The sequence below is a fragment of the Lissotriton helveticus genome, chromosome 12, assembly GCF_964261635.1.
Source record: "Lissotriton helveticus chromosome 12, aLisHel1.1, whole genome shotgun sequence".
Lineage (NCBI taxonomy): Eukaryota > Metazoa > Chordata > Amphibia > Caudata > Salamandridae > Lissotriton > Lissotriton helveticus.
The window spans coordinates 904,030,581-904,052,183 of NC_136073.1; the positions used below are offsets into that span (position 1 = coordinate 904,030,581).

The 21,603-nt window shown below is 49.6% G+C and overlaps 1 protein-coding gene across 1 annotated transcript in view; it reads left to right on the forward strand.

The window, feature by feature from the left end:
* The window catches only part of PLD2 (phospholipase D2), a 372,737-nt gene that overhangs the window by 202,458 nt on the left and 148,676 nt on the right, over positions 1-21,603 (forward strand). Inside the window, exons 5-10 of the mRNA XM_078670622.1 lie at positions 1,670-1,821; positions 2,865-2,964; positions 10,678-10,743; positions 14,987-15,045; positions 15,746-15,838; positions 21,017-21,169. Of these exons, the coding sequence (XP_078526748.1) occupies positions 1,670-1,821; positions 2,865-2,964; positions 10,678-10,743; positions 14,987-15,045; positions 15,746-15,838; positions 21,017-21,169 (623 nt within the window). The remainder of the gene's footprint in view (positions 1-1,669; positions 1,822-2,864; positions 2,965-10,677; positions 10,744-14,986; positions 15,046-15,745; positions 15,839-21,016; positions 21,170-21,603) is intronic.

The following is a 21,603-nucleotide window of genomic DNA, read 5'->3' on the forward strand; positions in this document are numbered from 1 at the left end:
CCCTGATGCATTGTGGGTGTCTCATCATATAGAGCAGCTGTTCGGCACTTACACAGCCTCAGGCAAGGCACAGATATACTCCTAACTTGTGGGGAGAGGATGTTATATTACAGCCAGAGCTCCTGACTCTGGAACTGGGGACCCAGGTTCGGGTCTCAGCGTCGGCTCAACATCCTGTGATCCTGGGCAAATCACTGAATTTCCCTGTGCCTAGAAATATAAAAAATGAAAGAATCCTTGTGTGATGTAACTGGTGCTCATGTAAAGCGCTCCAAAACCTTCAGGTCTAGTTCGCGCTATAAAACTGCAAAACAGTGTTACTGTTGCTCCATGTTCCCAATGGGTCACTTTCCCCTTAAGAAACCATTGTAATCTGGTGGTTTAGATGGTGGGTTTATAAGCCAGACCCTCAAAGTCACTGCCCTTAGCGAGGAGAGCGGAGTCCACCCTACGAAAGACTCACCTTGTGCGTTTCACTGACCCTACTTTTGGAACTTCATGGGCGGTGGGTGTGACCATGAACCACAGGGACCCTCCCCTGGCTCTCTCGGCATCGGCTTCATGCGGTGCATGTTACACAGACCAGTGAACTTGAGTGTAAACATAGCAGTGTCAGAGCCAGCAGACAAACCCGGAGGCATCTGCCTCGCGCCCGTTGCCCCCAGTTACTGCTCCCCAGTGTTATAAGGCAGTCTGCATCCTGTGAACCAAGCCACCGAGGTCTGGTGGACCGGGAGCCATTGGCGCACGCGGCGTCTATCGCTTCGTCCACAATAGTCAGGTGGGCTATCTGGCGAAGGTCCCATGGTCTTCTAGTGGCAAGATTCATTTCACCCAGCAGGGGCATCACCGCTGCTGCCTCGGGCTCTCTGAGGCCACCACCGCAGTCTTTCAGTCACTGAAAGGGCGACCAGCGAGGACAGATCTTTCAAGGACCAAGAGGGAAGATGGCCAACCCTCTCACACCCTCTGCCCTAAGCTAAGCCTGCTTCCTCTGAGCACCAGGGTTGTGTTTTGTGTGGTAGGATTTTAGTTTTAAAGAAAGTGGTTGGCTCATGTTCAGCGGTGAAGGTCTCTCTAGCCGTAACCAGGAGAGCTTTGGGGAGATCAGGATGAACGTGGAGCTTTGTGTGACCAAAGAAATGTAAATGAAGAAGAGATAACATTGGTGCAAAGAGAGCATCCGAGAGAGTCCTCTAATGTTCTTGGAAATGTGAAGGAACTGCAAGACTGGCTTGGCAGAGGGGGGAGAGTTGGGTACCACTTGGCAGAGATAAACAAGAAAAGAGCTGAGCCCTACTGAGAAAGATGCCACTCTTGGGGATAAGATGGGGCAGGAGGGTGTGCTGGTGTCACTGTGGTCAAGAAGGTTAACTATGGGTGGTAAATTTATCATACTAATATGGATGAGGTAGTAAGGTGCCAATGTTGGCCGATGTGTGCCATCCATGTTTCGCGCTGCATGGCACTCTAGAAGGAAACTCATAGTAACCCAGGTGTGCGGAGTGCCATTGGACAGGGCCTTTCCAAGATCTAGGTTTAGTGTGAGATAACATCCTTGGTGTCTGTGTCTGTTAAAAGGTCCGGTGCTCACGTAGGAATCTGTTGATATTCATTTGCTGGTTTATTGAGGCGATGTTTTATGTCGCCCTCTGTTGCCACCATGCAGGTGAAGACCAGCACGCTGTATTCTGTGCGACTGACGCATGGCGAGTTTACGTGGACCATAAAGAAGAAATTCAAGCACTTCCAAGAGCTCCACCGAGACCTTCTGCGCCACAAAATCTTCATGAGCTTCCTTCCCTTCAACCCGCTGGCCAGGTAACCGCGCCTGCAGTAGAGTTCCTTGATGGATAGCCTTATCACCTATCAAAGCAAACCTATTGCTGGCCATGCACAGAAAATGTACTAAGGGTTTCTATGCATGTTTGAATCTTTCCTGTTGGTTGTCATGGTGAATTATAAGCATCATGCCTGGCATCTGGAGTGTTACCATTGCACCAATCCAATATGGCCTCCACTGTTTACAGTCATGCTGCTGTGTACGGAAGTGCATGTCCTCACAGCGGCCATGTGGAACAAGTGATGGCTTGATTGGAACAAGTGGGTGTATGTTTTCCTTCCCTAAGTATATCCAATGTTCCTCTGTGAGAAACTGACTGACTGGGTATTATAGGTGGTTTTCCAAGTAACCCATCCCCTAAAACACCAGTCATGTAGCTGCTCCCCATGTACTACTTACCAACTCATCGCACGGTTACCTCAGTAAGATCCGTGAAGGAAGCCGGGCTGGGCTCCCACAGTGGAGTCTCCCTGCTAAGGGACCTCGGCCCCAGGCCAGTCATGCAGTGCTTCCCTTTTAAGGCCTTATTACCACCTCCCCCCCATTTTCTGTTCCACTATTTGGAAGTGGTCCAATGCTGGTCTTCCATGTCCCATGTGGGTTGTGTCTGTGCTGGTGGCCATATTACTACTGCACACGCCAGCGACTGCTGTCTGTCTGGGTGTTTTTTATCCTCGAAGCACACTTCACTTCATGTTAGGGGGTTTGCCAGGGGATCAGTCTGCTCCCTATACCTCCAGCCTGGCTTCCTTGTTCATTTATGGACTCCAATCCTTAGGACAAAATGCACATTCTGGTCTAAATTATGTGGTGTGGACAGCCCTTCCCCCAGGGCAACTGATGGTCTTGTGTATGTGTGTGCGCGTGTTCATAGCAAGCTTCTATGCCATATAATAATTATTGTAGGGAGTGAAGAGGTGGCTCGAAGTCCACACAAGACCCTTCCTCCCCTCTTGCATGATTCTGTCTACTCCATTCTCTGCCTTGTTCTTTGACTGCACTGTTCCCTTTCGTGCTGCAGGTTTGCCATTCAGCGGACTCGTGTGGAGCCCACCTCCGCGGAGATGCCATCCCTCCCGCGTGGCAGCGACGACTCCGCCAGGCGGGCCTCCAGCAAACAGGTGGGTGCAGTGTCTCTTACCTGCTGGTGGGGCACTGGCCGGTGTGAGGGAGCAGAAACAAAAGGAGCCCACATGCAGAGGGGACTTGGAATGCCAGCGCAGCGGTGTCGAGTGTTGAGTTGAAGGCATGTGGTACTTGATGGATCTTCATACTTGAAGCCGGGTGTATGTGAGACCAGCAGGCAGCCAGCCCCCTCTCCACCGTGCGCTTACTTCTCATCCTCAGATCATTTCCTTCTGTGAAGGCTCCGTCCGTACAACCTTTGTATCTCTTTTCACACCACACGGCTCTTTCTTGGAGTTTGAGCTCTTTCTTCAGCTCGTCACTCCATGGCAGACCTCCTTGTCGCCTCTGAAGACCAAACTCCTGATTCGCCACCCGACGAAGTTCAGAAGTTGACGCGAGTCGTACCCAGTTTCATATTGTGCTTTTCTCAATTCATGAGGTAACTGGTAAGCAGACCTCTTTGGCTGGCCAAGCTCAGAAGTTAGCAGCCCATTCCGAGGTCCTTAATAAGCCAATTGTAGGGGACGGTGCTTCATGGAAAAACTAACCAGACGTTAATTGTAAGAAAGTGGATTATTAGTTATAGTAGATGTTCGCCCACCTCAAGGAATAACAGCACTAACTTGTCAGCGTGAACCCCAAAGTTAGTAAATTAACCTGAGCTGAACCCCAGGTGGCTATGGCACCGAGCAAGCAGGCTTCACTTAAGGCAATGTGTAGAGTATGTATGCAGTACCAAAACAGTAATAAAGTCAAAACACCAAACAGTAAAAATCCTAAACTGAATTTGGAAAATAGAGCAGATTTTTTTTTTTTTTAAATGACACCAAACTGACAAAGATCCAATAAGGGGGACTGGATACATGATTGTTTTAAGTTTTAAGCAAAAAAAGCATCAAAAAGCCTAAGTGCAAATGATAGTCTTGGAAGTGTAGACCAGGACCTAGGCACAATTTCATGGCTGACGGAGAAAGAGCACGGGGCGGATACATCAATCAGGCTCGTCACGGGTAAAATGTTTACCTTCTGACTTAGTGTTTTACATCAAAGTTGGATACCATTGCCACAAGGTCCCCCTGATGGCTAAGGAGGCCTTGGAAGTCCACAGATTTTCAAAGCCCCGACTATTCGGGTCTCTGGAGCAGCTCCCCTGAGACACTTCTAAGGCTGCTAGGCAGTGCTTAATTTGTAAAACATTACGTGCCAGGGCCCTCAGGAGGCCCCTGCAGCCAATACCACCCATTTCCCTGCTAGCGCTGCCAATGACACGACCGAACCAGCTACTAACCATCACACTTCTACAAATGTGACAATTCAGACAATTCCAGGCCCCCAAAGTTATTAGATTAGCATAGGGGGCAGGCCTTTCAACGTATATTGAATTAGCAAACAACTGTTGTTATACTCACTCTAAATCAGACAAACAGTCCACCATGTGGCAGACTGTCATAAGTGCCGGTGTTGACAATTAAGTGTTGGTGCCGAACACCGGAAACCACTGGCTCAAATTAAGCACTGCTGCTAGGACCTCAGGGACAGCACTTAGGGACCAGGACTCTCTCCAGCCAACAGAAAGGCCCAGTCCAGACCCAGTTGGTTCTAGTCAACTGGTCACTTCAGGAAAAAGGCCTCTTCCAGCTTGTTGTGTCACTGTAGTCCCATCGAAGGCCATCCAACTGGCAGTTGGAGTCCACGTCTTTATCCTTGATGCAAGAGGAAACGAGTCCAGTACTACAGGGCTCCCCTCAGTCACGGACAGCAGATCCAATCCACTTCTGATCTTATGCAGATCCATAAAGTGTTCTGAGGAGAGTGCCGTGGGGTGCCACAGCTATGGTTGGCACCAGCTAGCAGTTTAGGTGACTCCTGTCTCCTCACTAACCAATAGGGCGAAAGAGCAGGTTATGTTGCTCTACTGTAGTCACTCCCACAGTGCCTCCCAATCCTAAAAGTAAAGATGGGGAAAGACTTCCTCCTTTGTTCAGTACCTGTGTTCACCCAGAGGTGTGGCCAGAGAAATGAGCAGCCCCTCCTCTGTGGTCAACCAATTCCGAGGGCTAGTGTCAGCCTGGCTGGAGGGACAAAGGGGTTGCCTTCTCCAGGTCTCACTTTACATTTTCTAGTGAAAGGGCAGACGCCATTCCAAGTAAAAGAAGTTCTTTGGTCCCCCTTCAATTGCAAGGGAATGAAAAACACCTCCCTACACTCATGCCATTCTTCTGTTCTTGAAGGACACATTATTAAGGTCAAGCACGTGCAGACCTGTTGTTAGTCGGCTAATTCTAATTAGCCTCCTGGAGATTCAAGCAGATAAAACGTAACTTTCTAAAAAGTTACTTTTCCTAAATGGTTGTTAAAAATCCAACTTTACCATTAAATTGGATTTTTACTGAAAGTTAAAAATAGGCTTTGAATTACTTTTTAGCCCTCTACTGTCATAAGTTAAAAATTACAGTTCATAATCTGTACTTTAAACTTTTATAAGATTTAGCTGTAGCCTTGCCAGTGAAAATATCTTTTGGGGGCCAGGTCAGGAGCGAAATGCCTATTTTCATTTTTTACAGTTTACACTTTGAAATATCAGTCAGCATACATTGTGAATGAAGATGTAGCTAGGGGTGATTTATTAATATTTAAATGAAGGGTTCCGACCTGGCAAAAGAGGTTATTTTGACAGGTTTAAGGTCAGATGTTTAAGCTGCTGAAGTCTGGTTACACACGATATGCCTAAAGCTCCGTTTTACAGGCCATCTCTGCAGATGGCACCACAAGTGCTGCAGTCTACACGTGTCTTTACACCTCCAGAACCTGCGCGTATTTCCTACACCATGTACTATGGACTTATAGTCAAGTTAAATATGTCAACAATGGTTAAGCCCAATGACCCAAATGTTATGTTATGTTATGTTAGTTGGCATTTGTTTAGCGCATTATCACCTACAGGTCTCTAAGCGCTCATCTAGCTTCTCTAATCTTTCTTTCTACTCCTCAGCCTTTTCAACCAGTGGTCACCAGTCCCATGAACCTGGTGACCTGGAAGACGTGTTCTTGTTACTGTCACCTTACCTTCGACTCTACATGAATTCCAGGCTCTCTTCTGTAGTGCGTTAAGGGGTTTTCTTAAAGTGAGCATGCTTCTCAAAACTCTTTTCCCCAATAGTCTATCTAGATTTCTTGTTGTGAGTTTTTTTTAGTTTAACTCCTAAATTCCTCTTCAGAAGCAAAGATGACGTGGCTTAATCTGGATTTGTAAATGTGGGCACCATTTTGATCCCACTAAGATTTTACTCCTATATAGCCTCTGTGAGGAGCACGGAACTGACCACAAACTTCTCAGACCGTGAACCGCCTAACACCAATCCTACCTTAAAACACATAAACCTGACACTCTGGTGGTGCCTGGTCATTTCTGCTACATTTTGCATGAGACTCCACTCCTGTTCACACGCCAGCACTTCATACTTCAGGTACCCTGTGCCTCCTGGTCTCCTGTCTCAAGATCCTACTTCTTTGACGGTCTGCATATGGTCCGTTCGCCGCTCCAACTGTCCTATCCTTCTCATCCGTGTTCAGACTCTGAGTGCTCCTGATGGGTCACCACAGCGGCACATAGATGTTCAGCTTTCCTCTCTGTTGTCTAGCCTCTTAGTCTGTCCACTCTCCTCACCGCCGCTCTAGAGTTATTGGAAATCACTTCTGGAGGACGCTGGGGAGCGACTCGGGAGTCCTTGCGAGTAGACACATGACCTTACCAGATCTCCACAAAACATCTTGCTGTCGGAGACATGTTTCCTGTTGCTGAAAGTTCTCCTGGCATTTCTCCAGGAGAGAGTTCTGATTGCCACAGAGAGCACTATTGTAATGTTTTACGGTCACGAGCTCAGATCAGCCGCGTTCCTTCCTCAAGGGAGACGGATTTTAGCTCTTGGACAGAAGATGTATTCTTCAACTCATCTAGCTTCTCTAATCTTTCTTTCTACTCCCCAGCCCTTTCAGTCAGTGGTTACCATCCCCATGAACCTGGTGACCTGGAAGAAGTTTACTTGTTACTGTCCCCTTTCCTTTGACTCTACATGAATTCCAGGCTCTCTTCTGTAGTAAGGGGTTTCCTTAAAGTGAGCATGCTTCTCTAAACCCCTTTTTCCCCAATAGTCTATCTAGATTTCTTGTAGTGAGTTTTTTTTTCAGTTTTCTTCATAAATCCCTCTTCAGAAGCAGAGAGGACGTGGCTTAATCTGGATTTGTAAGTGTGGGCACCATCTTGAACACTCGAAGGTCTTCCGAGGCTCTGGGTGGCTCATCGTTCCGGTGGCACAGACGCTGGTAACCCACCTTTGAAAACCCCCTTTAAACCACAGTGCTGGTTTTACCCCAGTTCCTTCCCACAGCTCATCAAACACCCCATCGCGGGCTGTCTCTCCCAGTGACAGACCACCAGACAAGGACTGGTCGAGGGGACCCCGGGGTGCTTACGGGGGAGCCTGCCTCTTGCGGGACCACCTGGCTACGCTGAGGGTTACTTTTGCGGTGCCTCCGTTGGCAGGGGCTCCAAGGAGTCTAGAGGAAAGAGAAGGGTCTGTGAGCTGCAGGAAGAGACCCTCAGGAAGGAGAGGGGTCGGTGAGCTGCAAGGAAGAGACCCTCAGGAAGGAGAGGGGTCTGTGAGTACAGTATGATGGGCGACTAGCTCTCAGTATTGCGCTGGCAGTCTTTTTTTCTTATTTCCTCCAGTCACACACTGTTTTCCCTTTTACCCATCTCTTCTGTATGTTTTTAAGTTAGTTCAGTTCTTTGCATCTCTTAACAAGCATTTACAATGCAACGGTGTCGCCTTTGCCAAAGTTAGAGCTATTGGCATTGTAAATGACAAACTTTTTATTTATGTGTTGGTTTTGAAAACCGATAAATAAATGGCATTGTCATTTACAATGTCAATGGCTTAATCTCTCGCAAATGCGAGACCTATTGCATTTGCACCCACACACACACACACACACAGAGCCACACACACACACAGAGCCACACACACACACAGAGCCACACACAGAGCCACAAATACACACAGAGCCACACACGCACACAGTGACACACACACAGAGCCACACACACACAGTGACACACACACACAGTGACACACACACACAGTGACACACACACACAGAGCCACACACACACACAGAGCCACACACACACACAGAGCCACACACACACACAGAGCCACACACACACAGAGCCACACGCACAGAGAGCCCCCCACACACACAGAGAGCCCCCTCCACACACACATAGAGCCCCCCCCCACACACACACACAGAGAGAGCCCCCCCACACACACACAGAGCCCCCCCCCCACACACACACACACATCCACACACACAGAGCCACAACGAGGGAACGGGGGGGCAGAAAAGCAAGCACAACGGGGGGAACGGGGGCAGAAAAGCAGGCACAACGAGGGGACGGGGGGCAGAAAAGCAAGCACAACGAGGGAACAGGGGGGGCAGAAAAGCAGGCACAACAAGGGGACGGGGGCAGAAAAGCAAGCACAACGAGGGAACGGGGGGCAGAAAAGCAAGCACAACGAGAGAACGGGGGGGCAGAAAAGCAAGCACAACAAGGGAATGGGGGACAGAAAAGCAAGCACAATGAGGGAACCGGGGGCAGAAAAGCAAGCACAACGAGGGAACAGGGGGGGACAGAAAAGCAAGCACAACGAGGGAATGAGTGGCAGAAAAGCAAGCACAACGAGGGAACAGGGGGGGGCAGAAAAGCAAGCACAACGAGGGAACGGGGGCAGAAAAGCAAGCACAACGAGGGAACAGGGGGTGGCAGAAAAGCAAGCTCAATGAGGGAACGGGGGGGCAGAAAAGCAAGCACAACGAGGGAACAGGGGGGGCAGAAAAGCAAGCACAACGAGGGAACAGGGGGGGCAGAAAAGCAAGCACGAGGGAACGGGGGCAGAAAAGCAAGCACAACGAGGGAAAAGGGGGGGCAGAAACGCAAGCACAATGAGCGAACAGGGGAGGCAGAAAAGCAAGCACAGCGAGGGAACGGGGGGCAGAAAAGCAAGCACAACGAGGGAACGGGGGGCAGAAAAGCAAGCACAACGAGGGAACGGAGGGGTAGAAAAGCAAGCACAACGAGGGAATGGGGGCAGAAAAGCAAGCACAACGAGGGAACGGGGGGCAGAAAAGCAAGCGCAACAAGGGAACGGGGGGGCAGAGAAAGCAAGCACATCGAGGGAACGGGGTGGCAGAAAAGCAAGCACAACGAAGGAACGGAGGTAACGGGGGCAGAAAAGCAAGCACAACAAGGGAACGGGGGCAGAAAAGCAAGCACAACGAGGGAACAAGGGGGGCAGAAAAGCAAGCACAACAAGGGAACAGGGGGCAGAAAAGCAAGCACAAAGAGGGAACAGGGGGCAGAAAAGCAAGCACAACGAGGGAACGGGGGCAGAAAAGCAAGCACAACGAGGGAACCGGGGGCAGAAAAGCAAGCACAACGAGGGAACGGGGGGGCAGAAAAGAAAGAACAACAAGGGAACGGGGGGCAAAAAAGCAAGCACAACGAGGGAACCGGGGGCAGAAAAGCAAGCCCAACGAGGGAACGGGGGGGCAGAAAAGCAAGCACAACGAGGGACCAGAGGGCAGAAAAACAATCGCAACGAGGGAACAGAGGCAAGAAGAGGCAAGAAAATGGACACAATCAGGGAACAGAGGCCAGAAAAGCAAGCACTCACCGGCTGGGGTGGAGGACTCGGCAGCTTCTCTTCTTATTCCGGCGGCGGTCCAGCAGAAATGGCTCTCCGAAAAGCCCGACAGTTTTGGACTGGGCGGCGTGTTTTTCATTCCCTCCTCTTCCCGTTGGCTGGAATGTAAAATAAAACACGGTGCTTAAATGGACAGACGCCCCTCTCCTCCAATGACCGGCCTCCGTTTAGGAAACCGCCACTGAGAAACATAAGAACTCACCGGCGAGACTGCGCAAGCCGAGACCTAAAAATGGAGTTTGAGAGTGATTGCTGTGTTTGGGCGCTCAGCGTGCAGGTGTGGACCAGCCTGTGGTGTTTCTGCCAGTACTTCAGCCACCCCCTGTGTATGACGTGTGTGTGGTCTCCTCTTCTTATCTTTTGGAATCTGTGCTTTCTGTTGTTTGCTACAGCACTGATCTAGCAGTTATCTGTGTGTGTTGTCCCCTCCAGGTCTGATGAAAACCAAACACCTTATCTTCAACTTCACTGGTGTAAAGGGTGGGGGGGGGGGGGGGTGCTGGGAGTTACTTGAGGTCCCGCTGCAGAGTTCGGGGACAATATGTCTTAGGATTTTAATTGTGTCCTAATCTGGGAACAATTAGTGAACATTGTAATATTCATACCAGTTTAGGGGAGTCCTAGGCTAGCTTTTCCAACCAGTCTGATGAATGGCCTGTAGTTTCACGTACCATAGCTTTAAAATATATGTACTTATTTTATGAGGATAATTGTTTATATTTTGAGCCATTTTAGTGATATTTACTAAGTAGTTTCTGTTCTGCCTGAGTCCCCACAGACCCTAGAATCAGCCCTGGTCTTTATCCGGCCCTCCAGCACAGCGCTGGACACCCCTGGTTTGAAAACTCCTCTTTCAGGTTTCACAGGAGCCTTCTCAGTGACAGTGAAAATGAAGTCTCAGTCACAACTGCCCTGACCGGCTGTGTGCTTTGTTTTCAGAAACAAATGGAGGAGTACCTGAACTCGCTGCTGACCAAGTCTTTTTACCGAAACTACCATGCCATGGTAAGTGCTGCTTTTATTTCATATTGTGGGTGCTTCCGGTACCTCCTCGACTCACTCGCACAAGACGTGTGATCTGTTTGAGGTGCAGAGCTCTGTGCCCGCACCTGCTCTGAACGGTGGCGTTGGCACACAAGGGGCCCTTTTCCTGCATAGAAATCCTCTGTGTTCAGTGTCTCTCAATCATTCAATCAATCAGGGGTTTATAAAGCGCTCTACTCACCTGTGAGGGTCCCAAGGCGCAGACCTTGTGGTGTGGTGAGTGTGTAAACACAAGAGGGCCCTGGAGGATGAGTGGTAGCAGCGTCCCTGCGGATGTGCCTGCTCCAGTGGTCCTCCTGGGACCCTTGTGATGTCACACGCCTGGCACTAGTGGGGGGCAAAGGCCCTTTAAAAGTCATGGTTTGCGGGGCCTGTGGAAAGCTTCCTGCGGCCGTCGCTGACATCTCTGCCCGGTGCCAGCTCTCCGCCACCACTGAAGGCTTCTAGGCTACAGGTCACTTCGGCTACATCTAGAATGTGGCAGAAGTGTTTTATTGTTGATGTGTGAAGTAATGCCAATAAGGACATAGTTGCCACGTTTTCAGATGGCATATTTGTGGCATGTTTAAGGTTTGATTGTACTTGTACTTATGGACCATTGCGGATCCATCTAGAGCTGGTCAAAGGTGTTATTGTTGAGGTTTGAAGCAATGCCAATGAGGACATGGCTGCCACGTTTTCAGATTGCATAAGTGTGTCATTGTCAAGGTCTCAGTGTACTTGTGAGTGCTGTTCCACAACCGAATGTATCCCACTGAGAGTGACCCTTTCATGCAAGTGAACCAAAGCAAGGAATCCATGGAAAAAGAGAAGTGTTGGAAATGACACCATTTTGAGCTGGAAGAAGCTCTAAAAATATCTTGAAACTGCTTCAAATCCCCTGAAATGTAAGGCCGTTAACCGAGACGTTCATAGCATGAGGGCGGCTGATCAGACTTCCCAAGGCGCTGGCCTTGGGTGAAGGCGGGAATGCAGATTCCATTGTGCAAGGCCTTCCAGCATCCATGATTAGGAGGCTAACGAACTTCAGACCGTGCTCGTTTACATATGACCTTGTATAGAGCATGCAACATGTCCCCCCAATGATGACACGTCCCCTAGTGGAAGGTATGCTATCGATTATTGGAGGGGGGCATTCTCGCCAAAAGTACACATTTCCGTCAGTTCCCTGAATTTACTGAACAGAATCGCCCACTAGGTGGCAGGCGCGCACCAATTAAGTGAATTTGTGAAAGGAAAAGAGAAACAAGCATGTAACATTGGGGGTGCCGCATCAAACATGTAACACTGGGGTGCCCCCATCGAGCATGTAACCCTGGCATGCCCCACTCGAACATGTAACCCTGGGGTGCCCCCATCAAACATGTAACACTGGGGAGCCCCCATCAAACATGTAACCCCCGGGTGCCCCCATCGAACATGTAACCCTGGGGTGCCCCATCGAACATGTAACCCCCGGGTGCCCCCATCGAACATGTAACACTGGGGAGCCCCCATCAAACATGTAACCCCCGGGTGCCCCCATCGAACATGTAACCCTGGGGTGCCCCCATCGAACATGTAACCCCCGGGTGCCCCCATCGAACATGTAACCCTGGGGTGCCCCCATCGAACATGTAACCCCGGGTGCCCCCATCGAACATGTAACACTGGAATGCCTCCATCAAACATGTAACCCTTGGGTGCCCCCATCGAACATGTAACACTGGAATGCCTCCATCAAACATGTAACCCTTGGGTGCCTCCATCGAACATGTAACCCCGGGTGCCCCCATCGAACATGTAACCCTGGGGTGCCCCCATCGAACATGTAACCCTGGGGTGCCCCCATCAAACATGTAATCCTGGGGTGCCCCAATCAAACATGTAACCCTGGGGTGCCCCCATCAAACATGTAACCCTGGGGTGCCCCCATCAAACATGTAACCCTGGGGTGCCCCCATCGAACATGTAACCCTTGGGTGCCCCCATTAAACCTGTAACATTGGGGTGCCCCCATCAAACATGTAACACTGGGGTGCCCCCATCGAACATGTAACCCTTGGATGCCCCATTAAACATGTAATCCTTGGGTGCCCCCATCAAACATGTAACACTTGGGTGCCCCCATCAAACATGTAATCCTGGGGTGCCCCCATCAAACATGTAACGCTTGGGTGCCCCATCAAACATGTAACCCTGGGGTGCCTCATCAAACATGTAACCCTTGGGTGCCCCACCAAACATGTAACCCTCGGGTCCCCCATCAAACATGTAACCCTTGGGTGCCCCCATCAAACATGTAACCCTGGGGTGCCCCATCGAACATGTAACCCTTGGGTGCCCCCATTAAACATGTAACACTGGGGTGCCCCCATCAAACATGTAACACTGGGGTGCCCCCATCGAACATGTAACCCTTGAATGCCCCATTAAACATGTAACCCTTGGGTGCCCCCATCAAACGTGTAATCCTTGGGTGCCCCCATCAAACATGTAACCTTGGGGTGCCCCATCAAACATGTAACCCTGGGGTGCCCTCATCAAACATGTAACCCTTGGCTGCCCCATCAAACATGTAACCATGGGGTGCCCCCATCGAACATGTAACCCTTGGGTGCCCCATCAAACATGTAACCCTGGGGTGCCCTCATCAAACATGTAACCCTGGGGTGCCCCCAGCGAACATGTAACCCTTGGGCGCCCCAGCGAACATGTAACCCTTGGGCGCCCCATCAAACATGTAACCGTGGGGTGCCCCCATCGAACATGTAACCCTTGGGTGCCCCCATCGAACATGTAACCCTGGGGTGCCCTCATCAAACATGTAACCCTTGGGTGCCCCATCAAACATGTAACCCTGGGGTGCCCTCATCAAACATGTAACCCTGGGGTGCCCCCAGCGAACATGTAACCCTTGGGTGCCACATCAAACATGTAACCCTGGGGGGCCCACATCAAACATGTAACCCTTGGGTGCCCCATCAAAAATGTAACCCTGGGGTACCCCCATCAAACATGTAACCCTGGGGTGCCCCATCAAACATGTAACCCTGGGGTGCCCCATCAAACATGTAACCCTGGGGTGCCCCATCAAACATGTAACCCTGGGGTGCCCCATCAAACATGTAACCCTGGGGTGCCCCATCAAACATGTAACCCTTGGGTACCCCCTAAGACATATACCAATGTGGGTCCAGTACAGCTCTTTCATGGATCCTGCAGGACTTGTAGCTGTCTACAGCTCTCCGTGGTTTCCCAGGCAACACTGGGGGTGTCCAATCAAACAAGTAACAGAGGGGGTACCCCATAAGATGTGCCAATGGGGGTGTCCATACAGCATGTATCTCTGGGTGTTGTTGGTTAGAGCCAGTTTGAGGCTCGTGTTCTCTATGGAGTAGAAGAGCGCATCAGACATCAAAGCATTTGGCAGTGTTTTCCGACAGAACCAAGGTGTTGTGAAATATTTGTTGATTTTGCCTCTGCTTTGTCTTTTATTTTACCCATATATAGGAGCAGGTGAATAGGGAAGAGTTAACCAATTGGTTTTGTGGTTTTGTTAGTAGAAGTCAGCTGGAGCGCCTTGAAGTAGTGTCAGGTGGTTCTTGGGAGCGTCTACTATAAACCATTCAGACACCGAGTGCTATAAGCAGAACAGACTTCAAATACCTCCTCAAGGAAGAGGCTGACCCCCTCCCTCCCCTATCGAGTGACCATTCGACCAGTCCCCCCACAGAGCCCAGTCTGAGCCCCCACCCCAGTAACCAGCCACCTAGGATCCGAATGCCTCAACACGCGCCTGTCCTTTTACACCCCCACCCGCCAACTTCGCTCGTCCAATCAGGCCCTCGCCACTATTCTGCGCATCCACAGAACCACCATGGGGGGAAGATCCTTCTCCTACTTAGCGGCCAAAACCTGAAATTCTCTCCCCACCCACCTCCGCCCTACACAGAACCACCTCTCCTTCAGAAAACAACTTAAAACTTGGATATTCGATAAGTAAATTACCCCCCCTCCTCCCACAAGCGCCTTGAGACCCTCTGGGTGAGTAGTGCGCTATACAAATCTCTGAACTTGAACTTGAACTACCTTTAAAGCGTGTCTGTTATGCCCCGCTTGCTGGTCAGCGAGTGGACGGCATGCCCTGGTGCCACCTCCATTGCCGTGAGTAGCGCGCTCCTAGACCGGTCACTTCTCTCACTGCCCTTCTCTTCTCTTCCAGACGGAGTTCCTGGACGTCAGCCAGCTCTCGTTCATCGCAGACCTGGGACCCAAGGGCTTGTAAGTTGTTGCTTGTCTTCTCGCCACCACTAATGTCCCAGAGGAGAGGCTCTCAAAGCCTCCAAGTTGAGAAGCCCAGACTGCTTCTTCTAGGGTCCTGCAAACTGCTGTGCACAAATGTATACGTGGGTTTAGACCCCACTTCCCTCACCTCTGCTTCTTTGCAATGGGCTCCCCACCACACTAAAGTCAGTCACTTTGGTATTGAGCCCACTTATTTCCCCCTTATGTTTTTTAAATCTGCTGTTCTCCGCCTTATAACTACACATTGATTTTAAGAGGAGGGTCTTGAGATGCTCAGCCCGCTGCTGATAGCAGGTAGAACCGATTTCAAACGCGGTCTCCTAGTCGGTGGCCACTCCCAAATGATCAGACGATCATCGACAAACCAACACAGAGCACTCTTCTGAGGTCCCTCTTGCACATTCTCGCCATCCAGCAGATCCATATGGAGGGACACCCTCAGTGAACTGAAATCATTTCTATGCTACTGTTGTATATAATAATGCATCCTCCTGTCGACTCTACGTTGATGGACACCAGTCTTCCTATGTTTTATTTGATCACAAATGCAGTTTCATTTGAATTCTTAGCGCTTTAGTGTTTCGCCACGGTCCCTCTTCACTGCACTTTGGAGGGGGCGGGTCTGACTTTGTTGTGATACAGAAGGATTGTAACTCGAACCCTTTTGCTGTTGCAGGGAAGGCGCCATCTTGAAACGGTCAGGTGGACACAGGATTCAAGGTCTCCAGTGCATCGGCCACCACCAGATCTGCTACCGCTGGTCCAAGAGGTTGGTTTTTAGACAGGCAGTTCAAGACCAGCGGGCTGGACTACGGCAGCACTCTCTATGCCGGAATCTCCAAACTCCACCTACACAGAATCCAGACCATCTAGAACACCGCCGCTGACTGGTATCCGACCTCCCACGCTGCACCCACATCACACCGCACCTCAGGAAGCTTCACTGGCCCCCCATTCAGAGGCACAGCTAATCCAAACTTCTCACAGACCGATACACAGCCCCACACAATACAGGATCAGAATACCTCAACAGCCACAAAAAAGTTCACCAACCCACCAGACACCTGTGCTCCTCTCACCTGCACTCGCACCCTCTCTGCATCCGCAAAACTAAAACTGGAGGCCGTTCAGTCTCCAACATCTCATCCAAGACATGGAATGACCTCCCTCAACACATCAGAGCCTCCTCTCACTTCTTGAGTTCCACAAAAGCCACCTGTCTTTTCTCATAAGCACCTTGGGGCGCTCACACCCGCACACCTGCTCAAGCACCTGGATATCCTCTCGGGTGATCAGCGAGCAAAACAAATCCCGGTAACCGAACATCGCACTAATCCAGTTACTCTTTTCAGGAGACCGCCGGCCTCACTCCATGGACTGTGTGTAGAAGAGACATTTTTTCACATTTTTTAAAATTAGATCTGCACTTGGCTTCCCATTACACATTCGGTAGCATGTCCATTCTTTACTTCCAGCACCTTTTCTCAATAAATAGGCCTCTGCTTTTGAAAGAGGATTGCTGTTTATTTATGTGGCAGCCCCTGCAAAATGTAGTCGCTTCCAACCGTGCCAACTTTTAAGAAGAGTTAAGTGGGAGATTTAAGAATAAAAATTTTCATGATAATGTATTTCCCCCCTTGACCTAAACTGAAGCAGAGCGAATTTGAGGCAGGAAAAATAAAGCCATTTTGGCTCCAAAAACCGGGCATCTCCCTTCTGAATCGGGTCTATTGGCCTATAAGTTGCTTCTGTGCACTCATAAGAGCGTTCTCCAAAGAGGCTCGGCTTCGAGTGATGCACGGAGTCCTCCTTGCAGTAGAAGGACACGGTGTACACAGACATTTTATAAACGCATGCAGTGTGAGGCTCTTGTAGCTACAAGGACCCCTTTTGGTTGCACATCAGATGCTCTTCAAGCTGAGATCTGTCAGTGTCCAGCCCAATCCGAGACAGAGTGCTCGCTATAAAGATCTTTTCAGATGAGGTTTTATAATTCTGTCGCATCACTTGTTTGGTTGTCAAGCTACTTCTTGGTTCTCGGGATTAGAAATGGAGACCTCCTGCCTTCATTGGAAAGCTTGGGTTATCAGAAGAGACAAAACCAGGTCCAGTTGCCTCTTAAAAAGATTCAGACTTTGGTGGTAGAAGGCGCAAGTCCTGGTGGACATCGAGCTGCGTCCAGCAACCATGGGGGACGCCCATGACCAGTTTTGGTGGTAAAAAAGACATTGGAATATGGCTGCATCCGGTCTTCGCTCTTAAAACTCAAGAGACAAAGCGATCACAAGCGAGACTTGTCCATGTGAAGATGGTTCCTCAAATGTCCTCTCTTGAGTCTCCGACACAAGGCCCAGGTGGCGTTGGCGCTGCCTCTGTGGAGGTTGGATGGAAGACTCTATGGGACTGCCAGACTATCAGTGGCAGCACTTCAAGGTGAATATGATGATCCTGAAGAGGAGAGGTCATGTGTCGCCAGCTCTTGTGTCGCTTCATCGGGCAGCATTGGCGGAAGTACCAGGAGGTAGAGGATCAGCACATGGCTGCCACACCTCTTTGGCTCTAGCCACCAAGGCCTGGAACTGGCCCCTCCCCCCCCATGGAATCTGAGACTAGAGGGGCATCTGATCAGTTTCCTAAACTGTGAAACCCCATCTTCAGATTACCAGTTTAGGAAATCCTGCCACAATCCTGTGTTACACCTGTGTGCTTGTGTCGCTCACGTGCAAAAAACACCACAAAGTGGGCTGTGGACATTCCCCAACAGAGCATCTTAAGAGAGTCTTTGGTAGTATATTGACAAGAGCATGGAGGTTAGAGGAAGACGCCATCTTTTTGTTACTTCCAGCGCTGTTCGCACAGGCATGGCCGCTTCGGCGCTGCCCACAGCCCGATGGATGGTGCATTACCACACATGAGCTGACGGCCAACAGGCCGCTTCACCGGTCAGGCGTCTAGGAGCCAATTCATCAAGGTGGAAACAGCAGCTCCTAGAACTTCAGAAGTGCTGGAATGGAATGACACTGGGAGAGCAGCCAAATGCGGATGGTTCCAGATGTGTGCCGGCTGTGTCTGGAGTCTTAATCCAAAGCAGGTTCCACCTAACCAGGGATCTCCGCAGAGCCTGTCTATTTACATCTCTGTCGCCTTTCTTTTCATTTGAAGCTTGCTGATCTGCTCTAGCGCAGGTGCGCAAGAATGAAGATTCCATTATGGAAATGGAAAAGTTACTATCTGTAATGCTAGTTCATCCTGGGTACACTCATGGAATTATCTACCCACCCACCGCTTCCACGGTTCATGCTGCAAACTGTCGCGGAAATATGGAGTGTGATCCTTTTCTAAGGCTTCTAGAGCAGTCTGCTGTCTTTAATCTGCATGTCTTCCCTCACCTCCTTCTTCTTTCTCTTAAAAGGAGCTCAAGGAGTCCATGCCCAGATCCACATTCGGATGAGCTTTGTTTCAAGGGGTCTGTGTTTCCGGCTGTCCTTTGCCGGTATTAGTTTGTGGAAACTGCACAGCTGTTTTTTGGGGAGAACCTACATATTTACCATGTACTATTCAATTTCCTATACTTTATTGGAGAGGACCGAGTGAGTATAAAATTGAGAACTTGCTTCTCCAGCGACTCTCCGTCCCAGGTGCATATTGTGCATTAACACCACCACGCCTTCATGAACCTGCAATCTGCATGTGTGCAGTGAGGTCTTTGTTGCTGATGAGTGTTGTCGTTCTGACTGCATGCCTCAAGGTCCATATTGGCGACAGGCGCCCTGTTGAGATGTCTTTACTTAAGCGCCTGAGCAGGTTCGATGGAGCAAGCGGCGGTGCTGGCTTCAGGCCAGGCTTGGATGTTTACTCTCTAAGTCTGAGCTCCTTTGTGTACTTTTGTTGTGTTCTTCTTGTGTAGCTGTGCTGGGGACCAGTGCAGGCATGCAAGAGCTGAGTAAGAGCTTGGGCTCTTTCGTAGACGTGGCATCAGGCACTGAGCCATGGGGGTTAGACATTTATTCATCGGCCTCAAAGAAACCCTTATAATAATGATAATCCCTCCTGAGATCAGCGTAGTACGAACAAGCCTGCACGTGCTCACCAGTAAGTCGCATCCTGTAGCCGACAGTAGATGCTGGATCTCTGTGGTGCACTTTAGAACATAAATATCATGTATGGCGAGGGGTTGTCTTTGGTGGTCATAAATTAGAAGGCGTCTCATGAATCGGGCATAGGACACGTCATACCTGGTGCATGTTGGTGAGCGCAGTGGCAGCAGTCGTGATATGTCACTTACACCCATGCATAAGCTGCTTCCTTGCTAAGTTCCCTCTTCCCAGGAGTCTTCCAGCTCCATTTTAGAGTGCCATTAAATGGGTCTTTCAGTAGGGTTTGCTATGTTTGGGTCCAAATCATGGTGAATCAGAAGGAGAGCCAATGATACCTCAGTTCTGTAGTCCATGGGTCCACCGCTGGCTCGCGCCGGGCTCTCGTTTCACCTCTAGGCAGCTTCTGGACGGCACAGCAGCTGGTCATTGGTGGGACACGTTGACTTGCACAAGTATTGCCCGAGGATGTAGTGCACATCATTGGATAAACGACAGGCTCCAGCCCCAGGGCTGCAGATTCCTCCGCCCCTCTCATCAGCTCTGGCTTCACAACACACATTACATGAACTGGGACCTGTGGTTGGACTTCTGAACTTTTTTTGCCTTATAGTTGAGCACCCAACCATTCAAGATGTGGGGGGCGGAGAGAATTCCCTACTTGGAAATTCTTTCTGCAGGATGTGACATCACAAGCTGCCACTCCACCTCTTTTCACAGCTTTCTATCTAATATTCAAAGTACTGACTTCCGTCCAGGAAATGACGTTCCAAGAGTAGGAAATGTGTTGACATTGTTACAGCAAACCTCTTTATAGACAGTAGAGTCCCAGACGGAAGTTACCCCACTGGTGCGACCGGATGTCAGACCGTCCTTCCAGAGACCGCTTCGCTGCTGGGCTTTCTTACCTGACCCATATGATACTCACAGATTTGTAACATAAATTGGACTAGAGCGTCTTGCAGGGTAACTTTAATAATAAAAGGAAAAGACAGAGTCCCCTTGGCAATGTAAAAACAACTCTTTACTGTCATGACAGGGAGAGTAGCAATGTCCCAGCAGGTAAACAAAGGCAGCTTCCTTTATAAAAAATACAGCCAGACAATACTTTCTTACAAAATCTTAGGTAATGCAGCACTGCATAGTTATACATTAGTAGCGGAAATAAATCATGTGACTTGTGACCCTAAACTTTAACATCATTCTCTACACATCCTTTAATACTGTGCTAACAATGCTTTCACACCATTCTTCACTCTTGATTGCATGCGTATTTGTGGTGAATGCATATTTATTGTTGTGTTTACTTTATCATTGGGCCCCTAAGGCCTCTTATCAGTTTCCGTGTGTACTTGGCTAATTCAGTCTCCTGCTCCTATTGTCTAATCATGTCCCAATATGTTGAAAACACAGAATACGCGCCGTGTGCTGAGGCCATAACATCCCTCAAGCTTGTTAAACACAAGTTTTCCTTTAACTACAGCCTTGCTGGTCATACATTCTGCTTTCAAGTGAACTCTTCACCCCTATTTCATCAGCACGAGTTTTTGTCCTGCACTGGCTTTCACCATGTACAGCTGTGACGCTCTCTACTGTTGTCTGCTGTTGGGCTTTGTTTTCACATTTCACATTTTCCATAACAGGCAGTGAATGATACCGGTTAAGCACAGTAAACATTGATTTAGAAGATTTAGAGCAGCAGCCTATACATGAATATTTCTTCATAATTTTTAAATCTGCTTTCTCTTTTGATGCAATGTTTTCACGGTGCTACATTGAGAGAAGTGCTTGTGCCGTTGAGGGCAGAGACGCCTCGGTGCTCCGCCCGCTCACCTAGTGTCTGTATGTTTCAGGTGGCTGGTGGTAAAAGACTCCTTCCTGCTCTACTTGAAACCAGAGTCTGGGACCATCTCCTTCGTGCTGCTCTTCGATCCCGGGTTCAGCATTGATGTGGGCAAGAGGTCCACAGAGACCAAGTACGGAGTGCGAATCGAGAACTACTCGAGGTGGGTAACCCTAGTGTCCTGGTGGGAACCTACTGTGAAAACGGGGCGAGCCCGAGAAAAGACTCCCCTTGAACCTGGGCTTCACACACTGAACCTCATCAGATTCAGCTTTTGATGAGACCCACAAAATGCAGTGTTTTGTTCTCATTGGTCCATTGCATTCTGGCTTTCTGATTGGTGGGATTGGATGATGGATCATGTCTACATTTACCACACATTATAAGTCCAAGGCCCTTGAACCGCCCTTATTTAAACTGTGGCCCGAGCCTCCCTCATAAGTCCTTGAAGCGCTAACCAGTAGGGTGGTATTTTGGGACAGGACCACAGCGTGTGAAGAGATGTGCCCTGCTCCCCACATCCCCAGCTAAACAAGATGTCACAATCTATAGCACATTGGAGACAAAGTTGCAAGTTTTCTGCAAACACAGCACAAT